Source organism: Siphateles boraxobius, unplaced genomic scaffold, assembly GCF_051911475.1.
Source record: "Siphateles boraxobius isolate OS27281-9 unplaced genomic scaffold, OSU_SipBor_1 1, whole genome shotgun sequence".
Lineage (NCBI taxonomy): Eukaryota > Metazoa > Chordata > Actinopteri > Cypriniformes > Leuciscidae > Siphateles > Siphateles boraxobius.
The window spans coordinates 8,848,836-8,863,215 of NW_027508699.1; the positions used below are offsets into that span (position 1 = coordinate 8,848,836).

The following is a 14,380-nucleotide window of genomic DNA, read 5'->3' on the forward strand; positions in this document are numbered from 1 at the left end:
ATTCTCAATGACATAAATGTTGAAGCTACATGTTTGTGGATTTATCATTAAAGTATTTCCCTGTTCTAATCAGTTCTAATCGTATGTGTTCCTTGCAATAACCCAGGGTGACAACAATAAAAGGTCTGCAAAAATTTTAATAGCACAGTTTTCTGCTTTCTGCACTGCAAAAGCAAATCCTGCAAAAAAGGACGATCCAGAAAAACGGATTCCATTGTTCTTGTTCATATGACTGTTTATCAACGCTTAAGAAGCCTTCGGAGCTGAAATTCAGATATGATAATGGCCGTTTTGTTTTTGACATGAGCTGTAAGCGGTGACCAATCACAACAGACTGGGCCGTCTGACCAATGAAAGCAGAGCAGACCAATCACAACGGACTAGGCCATCTGACCAATGTGAACAGAGTAGACCAATCACAACAGACTGGGCTGTCTGGGCCTGGCCTCTCTCGATCTCCACTGTCGTCGCTCCTCCTTTTATGTTTCCGCTCCTCCGTGAGAGATACGAGACCGGTGCGTCGTGGATGTGGAGCTCATCAGTAATCACGCCACCGGCCTCGTGCCACTCTCTCACGGCCCTCAGCCTCATCCTTCTCGCCACATTAGTATGTTTTCACTGATTTACTAAAAATTCTGAAAGTAGGAAAAACATTCAGATTCAGTCACTCGAGTAGTTTAGGACCACTTACTTGTTTGGCAGTTTTGAGGACCAGGGCCCCAACAGGAACCATTGTGACAGCTTGAGTCACACTTCTTACCTGCGGGAGGTAGAGTAGAACATTCTTAATCAACGTGCAAAATAAAAAAGTACCATTTAATATTTGTGTATATGTATTTTTAAAAATTAATCTTGAGGGACCTACAGTATGTTGACAAGTTTGGTTCTGGCTCTATAATTTCAGGATGGCTCTTCATGTTCAGAATATCAGTCCACTGGATGGTCTCCACATTACATAAATGACTGTTCTTGCCAAATTTTACTCCACCCTTCAGTATTTCTAGGAGGGAAAATGACAGTGTTTGAACAATGCATTAATGTACTGTAACATTGACAAACTTCACAAAGAGTGACAGTTGAAATTTAGGTCTATTATTGATTTCCAAATATAGCTTTCAGCACTAGGCATGGAGATTAATGAATGTTATTCCCTCTACAAAACAAATGTGTGAAAGACATACGGGTCAGTTAGAAGTAGGCCTTTGACTTTTGCCCAAAAATCATATTCGAAGTTTGTTTGTTGATTAATATTAATATTCATATTAATTATTAATATTTTGACCATTAAATGCCGCGGCGCTAGGGCTAAGGGGGCTTAAGCCCCGAATGTTTTAAGTAAAGCCGCAAATATTTTGCTACCTTGTCTTTCTCATAGAGCAAAACAATTAATCAGAAAAACAAATGTGAATAAGATTACAGCTGCCGCGATTAACTTACCTAATCATGAAAAGTGCAAAGGTTATTACAGTTTTATTTATATTTTTACCTCTGCATTAAAGGTACTTGCGAAGTGCTTTTGCAGCGTTGAGCATTGTAGCCAATCACAGACATGTCTGTTGAACGCATCGGCCAATCAGATGCGTTTAAATGAGTTCCTGTCCTGTGCTCACCATCACAGAGTTCTACACTTTTCGCAAACCTGTCATAATTATTGGTAATAAACTTAAGATGCAAATAAGAGATTCTCAGCAATGCATTTTATATTCTTGATGCTGCTCTGATGCACTCCATTATGCACCGCTCTGTTTGTCTTCATGATGACTAAAAGTTCAGCGTTCTAACGTTAGCTCATCGATGTCAAAATGATTAAAGAAGCCGGGGCTTAAGTTACCGTTCACATAAGGATGTTAACAGTGAACGAATACCTGGTAAAAATGTAAGTAGCACCACACGTTGCTTTTCAAATTGTCAGGAGTGTAGATTTTGAACTCCTCGTCAGGAGTTGTTGTTGTAGGCGTTGGCGCGGCCATTGTTTTGATATACAAAATATGCGCTGCGCTAACCAGGACACTAACACAGGAGCACAGATGACCAATAATTGCCTTGCTAATGAGCTTGTGATTCACAACTTAACCAGGCGTGAAAAAGCCTCGGAATCTGAATTGAAAACAACGTTTACAAGCAAACAGATTTACACAAAATAATGCCTATAACAGGTTCGAATATTAAAGGCTGCCTAGTATTCGTTCGAATATCATTATTTTTTTAAATATTCGAATTCTATTCGAATAACGAAGTTCGGAGTCAAAGGCCTATTTAGAAGCATGTGTTATTCTCATTTGGAAGAAAAAACAATTAGGACAAACAGCGTCTCGGTTACATATGGTAACCCTCATTCCCTAAAGAAGGGACCGGAGACGCCACGTCGGGGACCGACGAAAAGGAATCTTGCTGGAGAGACCAATATACTTTGAGTGTAAATAAAACGAGCCAATGCACATTGACATGTGATAATTATTGCATCAGCTGCACAGCATTGTGGCTCGCACATATAATGAGCAGAGGTTGAGGAGCCGAGCCGGTGACCTGGCTGCCCCAGTGGGGCGCAGTGGGGTGTAACCGAGAGGTTCCCTATCAGTCGCTCTCTCGACACCACGTCGGGGTCCGACGAATAGGAATCCCTAACAAAGGGCAACAACTGCTGACCCCATACATTGCCCTGTGCAAGCCTCTTGTCTCTTCTTGCCTGGAAGGACGATAGGAGAGGTCTTACACAGAGTATATCTGTCACTGTTGTTCCATGATAACCCATACAGTGAGATTTTTGGATAACATTGGGAAAAGCATGCCCTTTCTGTTAGAAAGGAGAATGCTGCGGAACCCACATTCTTCCTGAAAGGAGTTATGTGGAGATATACATATGGACTAACCTGAAGGTTGTACTGCATATGAAATACTGGGTGGCTTAACCCAAGGGAAAGACACAGGCTTCCGTTTAGGAGCAACCGTGGAAGAATACACATATGGGATCCCCGCAGGGTCACACATATGGAACCCAGCCTAGAACCGGTTCTCAAGGATTCAACGGATAAAGGCCTGGCACCGGATGCTCCACCACGTCCGGGCCGAGGGTGTTGGAGGACTCAATGGGTTTTTCGCTCTGGAGCAATAAGGAGCGCACGGTAGGGCGCAGCAAGCTGACAGAGCTGGGCCTCTCAGTGCTTCTACCCGTTTAGGGTGAGGACACGGGAGGAGATCGGCTCTACGCGGAGGCTAAAATATCTAGCGAATGTGTTAGGTGTTGCCAAGCCCGCAGCTCTACAGATATCTGTAAGCGAGGTGCCACGTGCCAGAGCCCAGGAGGATGCAACGTCTCTCGTGGAGTGAGCATGCAACCTGAGCGGTTTGGGTACGCCTTGTGCTTGGTAAGCAAAGGCAACGGCATCCACTATCCAGTGGGCCATCCTCTGCTTGGAGACAGCCTGTCCCTTCTGCTGGCCTCCATAATAGACAAAAAGCTGGTCTGAGGTCCTGAGATTTTGAGTTCTGTCCACGTACAGAACTCAAAATACGTACCCGCAGTGGGGCAGCGAGGTGAAACAGGGATGTGGCATACCTGCAGTGGGGCAGCGAGGTGAAACACAAGGATGTGGCTCGGATGGCTCTCTCTGGGAGGTGGCTCGTAGCGGAGTCTGAGTGTGCTGTGCAACACTTACCTGGTTCCACAGTGCAGGAGAAAGCTTTGTTGTGTTCTTAGACTGCGCGCTGCAGCACCCGGGGGCGAAAAGAAGAGGCGGATGAGAGTGGTGAGGTTTCTCTCCTCCGACTGCTCTCTGGGCTCTCTTCAGACCCAGAGAAAGAGGAACAGCTATTTTTTTTTGGAGAATTTAGGTACCACTGTGACTCCAGAGACGGAACAGAATTTTGACTCAAAAGATTCACTGCCCGGCCCTCCACCGGGGGAGAGCAGCTCCATCCATCTCCGGGTCACCCGTCTCAGGGGTGATTGTTTCACCGACCGAGGGTCATCCTTCTGCGGCGGACACAGTAGAGTAGGTCGTTTTATTTATCTTTGCAGGGGATGACACCCTTGGCGACGAGTAGACTGAGGCAGACGAGGCACTCGGTACGTCGGGGTTAGCACTTCAGTCTGCTGCTGACTGCGGAGAACTGCTGGGCCAGTCCTCAACAGTGTCGCCAAAAGGCAACCTTGTGAGATGGGAGCATCAAGAAAGCGTACTTTGATGACCTCTCGCACCTCTGCAAGGACAGCCAGGGGTGCTTCTGGACCCCCAAGGTGGACATAGTCTGACCGAGGGCCTGCGCTGTGACTTGATCACCCCCAGCTCAGAACTACCCTTGTACAATAAGAGTGCATTGGCCTCGCATACTGCTAAGTTTTCAATGCACATCCAAGAAAGACCCCGGAAAGCAGGACTGTCAGCTCTGAATCTGATTCAGCATAAGCACACACACTATTACAGTGGGTACTCAGCATCATCCTCATTTTCAGAGCGAAACAGCCCCTCTTTCCGACGCAGCAATCGTCATCTACCCTCAGCTGGAGCCCTGAATGAAACGCTAGGTTCCCCTGTATTCTTTGTTTTTTTGAAGGACCAGCAATCCCATACAGAAGCTGCACAGCTTGTGATGCGCTAGGGGCCCTAGGGGTTGGTTCCCCGAAGAAGAAACCCTCAGCTCTCAGATCAACCAAGCTATTCTATTGAAGTAGACCTCTCCTGGTGGCCACCAGGGAGGGTGTTACAATGGAGAATAGACAAGAAGACCACGCACCCAGAGTGCAGAGGAAGTGCTGGGTTGCCGTGACAACCTGTGCTGCAACCCAGCAGCTCGACGGCACACGACACGCTGAGGAGCGAGAGACCCGTCCGGGTTTTGCCCGGCGAAAGCTCTCGCTGATCTTCACGGTCTCCAGGGGCAGTTTACATATCGCTTCTTTTGCGCTCTCAAGTTTGTTATTTCAAATGTGGGCGTGCGGCAAGCTCGATCATAATGGAAGCGACGCGGTCGCAACAAGCATGTGGTGCGGCACCCTCATTTTTTCAGGCGTGCCTATGCCGTGGTGAGATGAAAACATCTCAACTTTTCAGAATGCCGCAAGCGCACTGCAGGTCATGATACAAATACCAACCGATAAGCACGCATTTCCGTAACAACATCAAAAGATCGGCCGAACAGCTAATCATAGCTGTTCACTGCGGGTTGTTATTTATCATCTCCATAAATATATCTAGTAGTAAAGCTAATGCAAGGGCTAGAAATCATTAATCCATTGCTGATTCTTCCTCGTCATCATGGAGAGAGCGCAGTTCATGGTTGCATAGCAACGACAGACGCACTTGTGGAAAGAAGGAGAGCATTTTTAGGCGCAATATCTTACAGAGTTGGCAAATTACTATTTTTTTTCATCCTTTATGAAATACTTCCACACATCTGATGTCTGGTGTCTGTTGGTGACGTTCGCCATTTTTAATTCATTTATGGTTAATGGGCGCTTAAGTAGTCGATTGTTTCCAACAGCCCCGACTAGTGGTTGAAGTAGTCAATCTCTTGACTACTCGACTAGTCTATGCAAGCCCTAGCACATAGACACAGGCGAGAGGACTCAATCAACGCTGTATAGTACCATCACACCAACACCAATGAGAAAGCGTCTTCCTTGAAAACTGGCTCTTTTAGATAGCACTGCTTGCAGATTAGAGACAGAACAAACAAACTGCTCGACTCCGAAGCGAAAAGCTGAAGATGCGATGCACCTGCTGCTCATTATATGAGGGTGCCGCAATGCAGCGCAGCTGATGCTATTATCGCATTTATAGCCATACATTTATAGCCATATGCATTGGGTCGTTTTAGTTACACTCGAAGTACATTGGCCTCTCTAGCGAGATTCCTATTCATTGGTCCCCGACGTGGCGTCTGAAGAGGAACACTTTTATAACCACATACCAGTTAAGCTAGTCAGTGCTAAATGATTCACGCCTTGTCCGATGCTGTTGTTGGAGTTTAGGAGGACTGCCAAGGCAAATTTGTCTGCATAAAGGGAGTGGCCACGAATGATGCGTAGATTCTCAAGGGGAATAGTAGGAGCCGAGTTGATCCCAATAAGAACATAACCACCAACTTCTTGGATGCTCTAAAATTCAGAAACATTAAACATAAAACTCACTAACATACATCACTAAAACTAGGCTATATAAAGAGTTGTTATACTGCATAATTTAAATATAGTTAAGGTATCTGTCATGAAATACAAAATATAATAAAACATCGGTGTATAGATGACTTAGAATAACCAAACAGTAGGTAACAGTAAAATAGCACTGAACGTAGTGTTTGTAAACAGATATATATCATACCCTGAGAAAAGACAAGTCATGTTTTTCTGTCATATATGTGATTTCCAGGTTTTCCAGAACCACGGTGCAGTTGCTGTACATTTTTACCAGGATCTGATAATGGTCATCGACTGCTCCCAGGAGGGTCAGTTTGTTGTTCGCTCCCTGACACACTTAAACACACAGAAACAAAGAAAGAACAATTAAATCCACTGAGGCCTTCATAAAAAAAATAAAAAAAGCATAATAAAACTCAAATTCCAATAGAAGCAAAAATGTTTTTGGTTTCTTTTTGCAATTTGTTTATCAATTAAACCTCCCAACCAAAATATTTTTGAAAATACTTTCAAACACATTGGAATCTTTTTTTTTCATTCAATAATACATTAAGACATGGGGTCAGTAAGATTATTTAATATAAATTGATAATTTTACTCAGCAAAGATGCATTAAATTGATAAAAAGTGACTTTTATTAGACTGTTACAAAATATTTCTATTTAAAAATAAATGCTGTTATTCATTAAAGAATTCTTAAAAAAAATCTATCACAGTTTCCTCAAATATATTAAAGTTTTTAATGTTGTTTATAATATAATGTGGCATTTTTAATATGTTTTAAGACAAATCATGTACAAATTCATAAGTCAACACCATTACAGAGTATTTTCTCCTTAAAACTGCAGTGAACCAAAGACAGTCTCAAAAACGAGGTCTGAAATCTAAAGGGTTTCTTATGTCACAATAAACCTTGTAACCAATCACGTCAACGTACAGGGCGAGCTTTAGCATATCATTAACTATGACCGTTTTGAAGCAGAGGAGTCTCATGAGAAGCCTGTCACGGAGACACACACAGGGGACGTGAACGTAATTTTTTGAGATGGGAATTTTGGGTTTTCATGAGCTGTATGCCAAAATCATCAGTATTAAAACAATAAAAGACCTGAAATATTTCAGTTGGTGTGCAATGAATGTAAAATATATGAAAGTTTAATTTTTATCATTACATTATGGAAAATAATGAACTTTATCACAATATGCTAATTTTTTTAGAAGGACCTGTATATATATCTATATACATCTATATATATATATATATCCTGTATATAGTAACTGTTTTTGACAGTGTCATGTTTTTAAATATATATATATATATATATATATATATATATATATATATATATATATATATTTAAAAACATGAAACTGTCAAAAACAGTTACTTTATTTATAAAAATATTTCACAATATTACTGTTTTTCCTGTATTTATGATCAAATACTTATGAGTCTTATGAGCACAAAAAGCTTTATACACAGTCCTTCAACAACAATTACAGTCATGAGCCTTCTTGTTTATTTCACATTTGTGGAATTTTAGCCCATTTTGCAATGCAAATTTGTCCCAATTACACAAATTAGATGGAGTGTGTCTGTAGACTGCAATTTGCAGGTCAAACCACAGGTTTCAGGTCTAGGCTCTAGCCAAGCCATTTCCCAAATCTTTATTAAATACAAATAAAAGACTAAAATGATTTTAATAAATCAACTGCGAATGCTAGAGCCAGAGCCAATCTGAGGTATGTAGGTGTCTTTTGCAGCTAATGAACCAATCAGAATTCAGTCAAGGTGGGTGTTCGTTTTAAGTGCTCTGAGCGGCAAAGGAAAAACTCTGCGGTGGGCCAAGATGAATAGTGCTTGTGGCAAAGAGAGAGCTCATATGAATGCTACGAGAACTTACTCTTTCTTACACACTCATCTGGGAAAAAATGACTACTACATTGAATCATTCTGGTCTATATTGCTGCAGAGACATCATTATGAGCTCTGATTCTGAAAAAGGCAGCAATCAAAACAGATAAAACTGAGGCGTTAATGATTAATGACAAAATGAGTGTCAACAACCTCTATTTTGCACCACAAGATATCCCCAATGAGACCAACATATTGGCAGTTTCCACTAATAGATGCATCAGACTGTAAAATTGTGAATAATTGCATTACTGCGTAAGTAATAATTAAGTTATTGTGCAACAGAAGACAGATCCAGTCAAAAGTGACTTCCTAAGACATCACTTGATTAGCTGGAAAGGGTGATGGGAATTCCCACTCATTTGAAAGAAATTAGCATTCAAAACGTTAGATAAGACAAATATAACAGAAAAAAGTAACCTCAATACAAATAGCCTACAAAACAATGAATCAACAATAATGTGTTCGTGACTTATGGTCTGTTCTTCTACAGTCCTTTCTCTTCCTCCTCCTTAAATCTTTGATTACTTAACCTCAATATTTCTATCACTATACAATACTAAATTGCATTGGTATTCAACTGTTGTGGCGGGGGCGTTCAAGTGGGTTGCGAGACTAGTTCACCAAAAAAAAATTCTGTCGTCATTTGGGAAATAAAAGAAAATATATTTGGGTGAGTAAATGACTAAGAATTTATATTTCCTTTTTAAGTAAAATTAAAATGAATTTTTCGGTTTAAAAATGAAAATTTTGTAATACTCACCATCAAGCATGCATTTCTTTCTTCTGCTGAACACAAAAGAAGATATTTTGAAGAATGTCGGTAACAAGACAGTTACTGTAACCCATTGACTTCCATAAAATACTATGGGGCCTGTCAACTGTTGCAAACTCATCTGTTATTTGGTGAAGCTAAAGACATTTTGCAGAATTTTTTTCTAAAATATCTTAAAAACTGTGAACAAAAGGTGAAAAAATGCAGCTTAGAGCATGGCTTCATGATTTGAAGAGAAGAAAAAAAACGAATTAAATTTGTGATTCAAAATGTGATAAAAACATTATTATTCACATTATTATGTGAAATCCATGGTGATTTTAATACCTTCAATGTGGATTTTAAAGACCTTTTGGTGCTGTGCTGGGTCACCACATGATGTTCAAGGTCAACTCTGGGTCCTGAACCAAAACCAATTGAAAACCACTGCACTTGTTAGGCATGGTGCAATGTCAGTGGAAAGAGCAGAAAGAGTTGTTGTGTGGGTGGCAATTCAGTTCTTTAATTGGCTTAGATAACAGAGGCCAAACAACTCAACTAGTCTCAGGTCAAAGTTGTTTCTAGTTTTAGGATAAGCTTGACTCCACTTTCAAGATAAACATATGTTGAGACAGTTTATAGGAGCCAGCCACACCAGGAGCTGAAGAATGGAGCTTTATAGTCAAACAAGTACAAAAAGCCTCTCTCTATAAACACTGAATGGATGAACTGCACAACACATTTACAGAAACCCCTCCTCCGAGTCTTCTTAGCAAAACTACTATTGTACCGTGAGATGAGGTGTTGACATCTGGGGAGATTTATCAAGGAGGATACTCGCTATTGTTGGGTTGTTGGGTCGCATTCTTTAACGTGTCTGTTCTTGAAGGAAAAGCTAAATCTTGTAAACAACTGAAAGACAGAAGTCTCAAATGTCGTCTTCCTTAAAAAGGATTTAAAGTGAAAGTTCACCCAAGCACAAAAATTCTGTTGTAATTTACTCAACCTCATTTCATTCTTTCTTCTGCAGAACACAGACATTTTGAAGAAATGTTTTTTAAAAGAATGTTTGACCATACAGTACAATGAAAGTAAGTGGGTTCCAAAACAACATTGGAACCCTTTGACTTTCATGGTACGGACAAAAAAAATGTCTAAGGGTGATCCAAAGAGGATTTTTGGGGCCAATCACAGGAAGCAGTATCGGCTGATACCGTTCATAGAAAGCAGTATCGGCTGATACCGTTCATAGAAAGCAGTATCGGCTGATACCAATCACAGGAAGCAGTATCGGCTGATACCAATCACAGGAAGCAGTATCGGCTGATACCAATCACAGGAAGCAGTATCGGCTGATACCGTTCATAGAAAGCAGAATCGGCTGATACCAATCCCAGGAAGCAGTATCGACTGATACCGTTCATAGAAAGCAGAATCGGCTGATACCAATCACAGGAAGCAGTATCGGCTGATAACGTTCATAGAAAGCAGTATCGGCTGATACCGTTCATAGAAAGCAGAATCGGCTGATACCAATCACAGGAAGCAGTATCGGCTGATACCGTTCATAGAAAGCAGTATCGGCTGATACCGTTCATGGAGAGCAGTATCGGCTGATACCATTCATAGAAGGCAGTATCTGCTGATACAGTTCATAGGAAGCAGTATCGGCTGATAAAGTTCATAGAAAGCAGTATCGGCTGATACCAATCACAGGAAGCAGTATCGGCTGATACCATTCATAGAAAGCAGTATCGGCTGATACCAATCACAGGAAGCATTATCGGCTGATACCAATCACAGGAAGCATTATCGGCTGATACCAATCACAGGAAGCAGTATCGGCTGATACCGTTCATAGAAAGCAGTATCGGATGATACCATTCATAGAAGGCAGTATACCGTTCATAGGAAGCAGTATCGGCTGATAAAGTGCATAGAAAGCAGTATCAGCTGATAACGTTCATAGAAGGCAGTATCGGCTGATACTGTTCATAGAAAGCAGTATCGGCTGATACCGATCACAAGAAGCAGTATCACCGATCACCGGGTTGAGGCCTTCTTTTTATCATGTAACATTATTTATAGGAATGCTCTGATCAAGATTTTGCAGGCATTAATTCATTAATACAGACAGCAAGGATGCTGACAGTAAAGACTTTTATAATGTTACAAAAGTGCGAAAGGCAAGTAGTTCTGAAGAACAGAAGAGGGTTCTGTAATAAGAAACAGCTCAGTAGGAAAAACTGAGGGTGAGACAACAGGTTCCCTGTGCTCTGCTATACTATAAACAGTGCGTTTCATAGCGCAGAGTAAAGCCATCAACCCATCGCCTACACAAGATAAATTCATAAACAGTGTCTTTAACAGCGTTATCTAGGATGGCCGATATGGAGTTACTCATTTCCTGCGTCAGTCCCAGGCAGAATGAAGGCCTTCTAGAGCAGATGACTTTGACTGGTTTCACTGGATGTTGCATACAACTCTATGAGACAGTAGGATGTTTTTCCATTAACATAGATGATACTGTATCATGTGATGAAGAAATTATGACCAAGGTAACGTCACTTGTTTCATTGTTAAAGATTGAGTTAGCTCACTTCCTTCTCGCAATCCTTCTGGCCCAGTGCCATAATAAGGCGAGGCTTTACCCAGGCTGGCTCAACTTGAGTAGGTATACTGTTCCTCTCTGCATATGACGTAACTGTTTGAGTGTTACTTTTTGCCCCTGGCTGTAGGTGTGCTGGACGTCCTTCATAATGTGTGTTAAGTGTTCCCATGCATCCACACTACAGGGTAAATACTAAGTAGAACCTTAGTCATGTAAAATTTGTTGAAATATACAGAAGAAAATGTAATTTACTGTCTGCTCACACAATATAAATAATCTTTCTTGAAGAGGGTGTGAGCGTGTTTTGTTTCTTTAGCATGTTGCTACAAAATTCTTCAGAAAAGGCTTGTGGAAATATTTGGGTGGTTAGTATGACACAATTCCAGCTTATAAATGGCATCTGTCATCTGAGATTCTATCTCCCTTACTCAACGGCTGATTAAAAACATAGAAAAATCGCAAAGATACTACATATGGTTAGTATGAATAAAATTTGAACGTACTACTTTATATCCGCCATGTTGTTGCTGTCATGTGACTTACTAATAGTGACCTAGAATAGTAAAGTGTCAATCAGATGTACACTTCAGAATCTCACCGGAACTAGGTGGCATGAAATAAAAGCTGCAATAGTCTTTTCATTCCTGTTGCGAGTTATATCTGAGTAAAACGGCTTCTTGAACAAGAAAACATTTAGGGCGGGACTTGATTTTGTCCTTGTGAAATTGATTGGACAGTTCTGGTTTGCTATTGGTCGATCTTATGTGAGTGACAGGTTGCCCCGCCCTCATGCCAGTAAACATCATCAAAGAAGAGAAGAGATGAGCTGCAAGAGGGAGGGGAAGTTATTTTGATTCAAGATTACGAGAGAACATGATTTTCTTATCATTCTTCTTTTTTTTTTACGTGTATGCATAAATAATTTATAATCAATACTGCAATATTCCATAAAAAAACAAGAATTGTCAATTGTGACTTTATGGTGGCTTTAAATTTGCACCAAACTACTGAATGCATCTTTAAGACAAAATAGACAGACAATAATAATTTGAATTAAAATCATTTCTAAGACAACATAAAATAGACTAAATGGAACAGATCATTTTCCATTAATACAGTGTCATTACCTGGAATGGCATTGGCTGTTCAAGTCATGTAATTGAGTTACATGAAAATAAATCCACTGTTATGAGGAAACAGCAATGCTAGATGATTTCTAATGTAATTATATAAGTCATTATTTATTCTTTGGAGGCACCTGTAACATTAAATTAAAACCGTGTCTTTTATTCAGAGAACACACTGGCCTTTTTTAGTGTGGCATTCAACTGAACATGCATACAGTCGGTATAAGTAGTTTTTTTTATTATTAATTTACATGATATACCAATTTATTAATAAAACTAATTACAATTAAATCACACAAAGGTGAGAAAACAAAAAATAATATGATAATTGTTTTATAATAAAATGTATTCATTTTTTAAATATATTTTATTGTATTTTTTTTAAAATAAACAATTACACCAAATGAACAGGTTAAATTAGGAACTCCCTGCATAAAATAACATTAAGATAACATTAATTTATTTCCCCAATTTAATTCAATTTCCCCATTACATGTGACCCCAAGTTTATCCCCACTTTTGGTTGAAAGTTTCATTTGTCCGTCTGGAAGATGGATTGCACAAAAATGAACATATGCGTAATTTTTTTCTTGCAAGAATAAAGGCAGATGTTTTTGTAAAGTAATTTTGAAGTCTCTGAATCATCCTTCTTGGATCTAGAGCTCAAGGCTTTAGGTTTCAAGAGCAGTTTAAACCTCTCAGGACCACTTCCAGTTTTAATGAGGAAGATAAAGCGTTTCCCCAGGTCTTCCTGTGCATTAAGCCCACACTTCCCTCTCCTGCTAGGACAGAATTGTTTGAGGCTGAGGAGAGGGGGTGTGTTCCACTACATATGGCGCAATGTAAATAAAGATAGCATCAAAACACAATGAAAGATTCTCAGGGTGTAGATGACAATAATGTATTCTGTGTCTTTGAAGATAAATTCTGGATTCCATCTGGGAGTGGATCCAATGAGTGGGATATAGACTCAAAACTGTGGAGATGTGGGGGTGTTCCAGATCAGGGACTTGAAGAACACACAGGAAAAAGATGGAACAAACAGAGACACTCACACACTCAAAAAACCAACACCACTAGCGTTTAAAAAAGTGGATGGCAATAAAGCAGAGAAACCAAAAAAATGGACCTTCTGACATTTCAGGAAGTTCCTTATATGGGGTCTGTGATTGCATTACTCCAAACCCAGATGCTATAGTGGCCTCTGGGAGGGTTGAGGGAGCAAGAAATAGGGATGGAAAGGGCGGAATTGATAGAACTGGGAAGAAAGACGCGTGTTTGAACCGAGCCAAACGCAAAACACCCACAGAAGAGCCATGTATTTTATTTCACAGAGTGTACTTTAAATGCATTATTGGCTTTACTACCAGAAAGTGATACTGTGTTGATATAATTTCACTTGCTGTAAAGCTTCCTCCTCTGTTGCACACGAGTACGTAGGCTTCAGTGTTGGCAGTAACAAACGTAACAATGCTACACTGTAAAATCTAGTTAGACTTACTTAAAAAAAGCATGCAAACCGATCGTGTTAAAAAAACTAAGTGAAATAGGAATAGTTTTTTTGTACTGACAAATGCGTAGTTACTTACACGAGAGTTCTAGTAACTAAAAAAGAACTGTAGAGAGTACTTGATAATTTACTTTAGATTTACTCTTGACTTACTCTTGATTTAGTATAGCTACCATTGTTGTGTTTGGCATGCTGAATGTTAAAGTCTGTTTGTGACTCAAGCATGGTCAATTGCAAGATCATTATTTGACATAAAAAATAGACTAGTTCATAGAGGGTTAGACTCATCACCATAATGGTGAGTTCAAACAAAAACATTTTAGCAAA

At 40.2% G+C, this 14,380-nt stretch overlaps 1 protein-coding gene across 2 annotated transcripts in view; it reads right to left on the bottom strand.

Annotated features, from left to right (window-relative positions):
* The window catches only part of egfra (epidermal growth factor receptor a (erythroblastic leukemia viral (v-erb-b) oncogene homolog, avian)), a 79,858-nt gene that overhangs the window by 30,385 nt on the left and 35,093 nt on the right, over positions 1-14,380 (bottom strand). For both annotated transcript variants that reach the window (XM_077194751.1, XM_077194702.1), the window contains exons 2-5: positions 6,321-6,472; positions 5,911-6,097; positions 866-1,000; positions 692-760 (exon numbers count right to left, since the gene is read on the bottom strand). In XM_077194751.1, the coding sequence (XP_077050866.1) occupies positions 692-760; positions 866-1,000; positions 5,911-6,097; positions 6,321-6,472 (543 nt within the window). The remainder of the gene's footprint in view (positions 1-691; positions 761-865; positions 1,001-5,910; positions 6,098-6,320; positions 6,473-14,380) is intronic.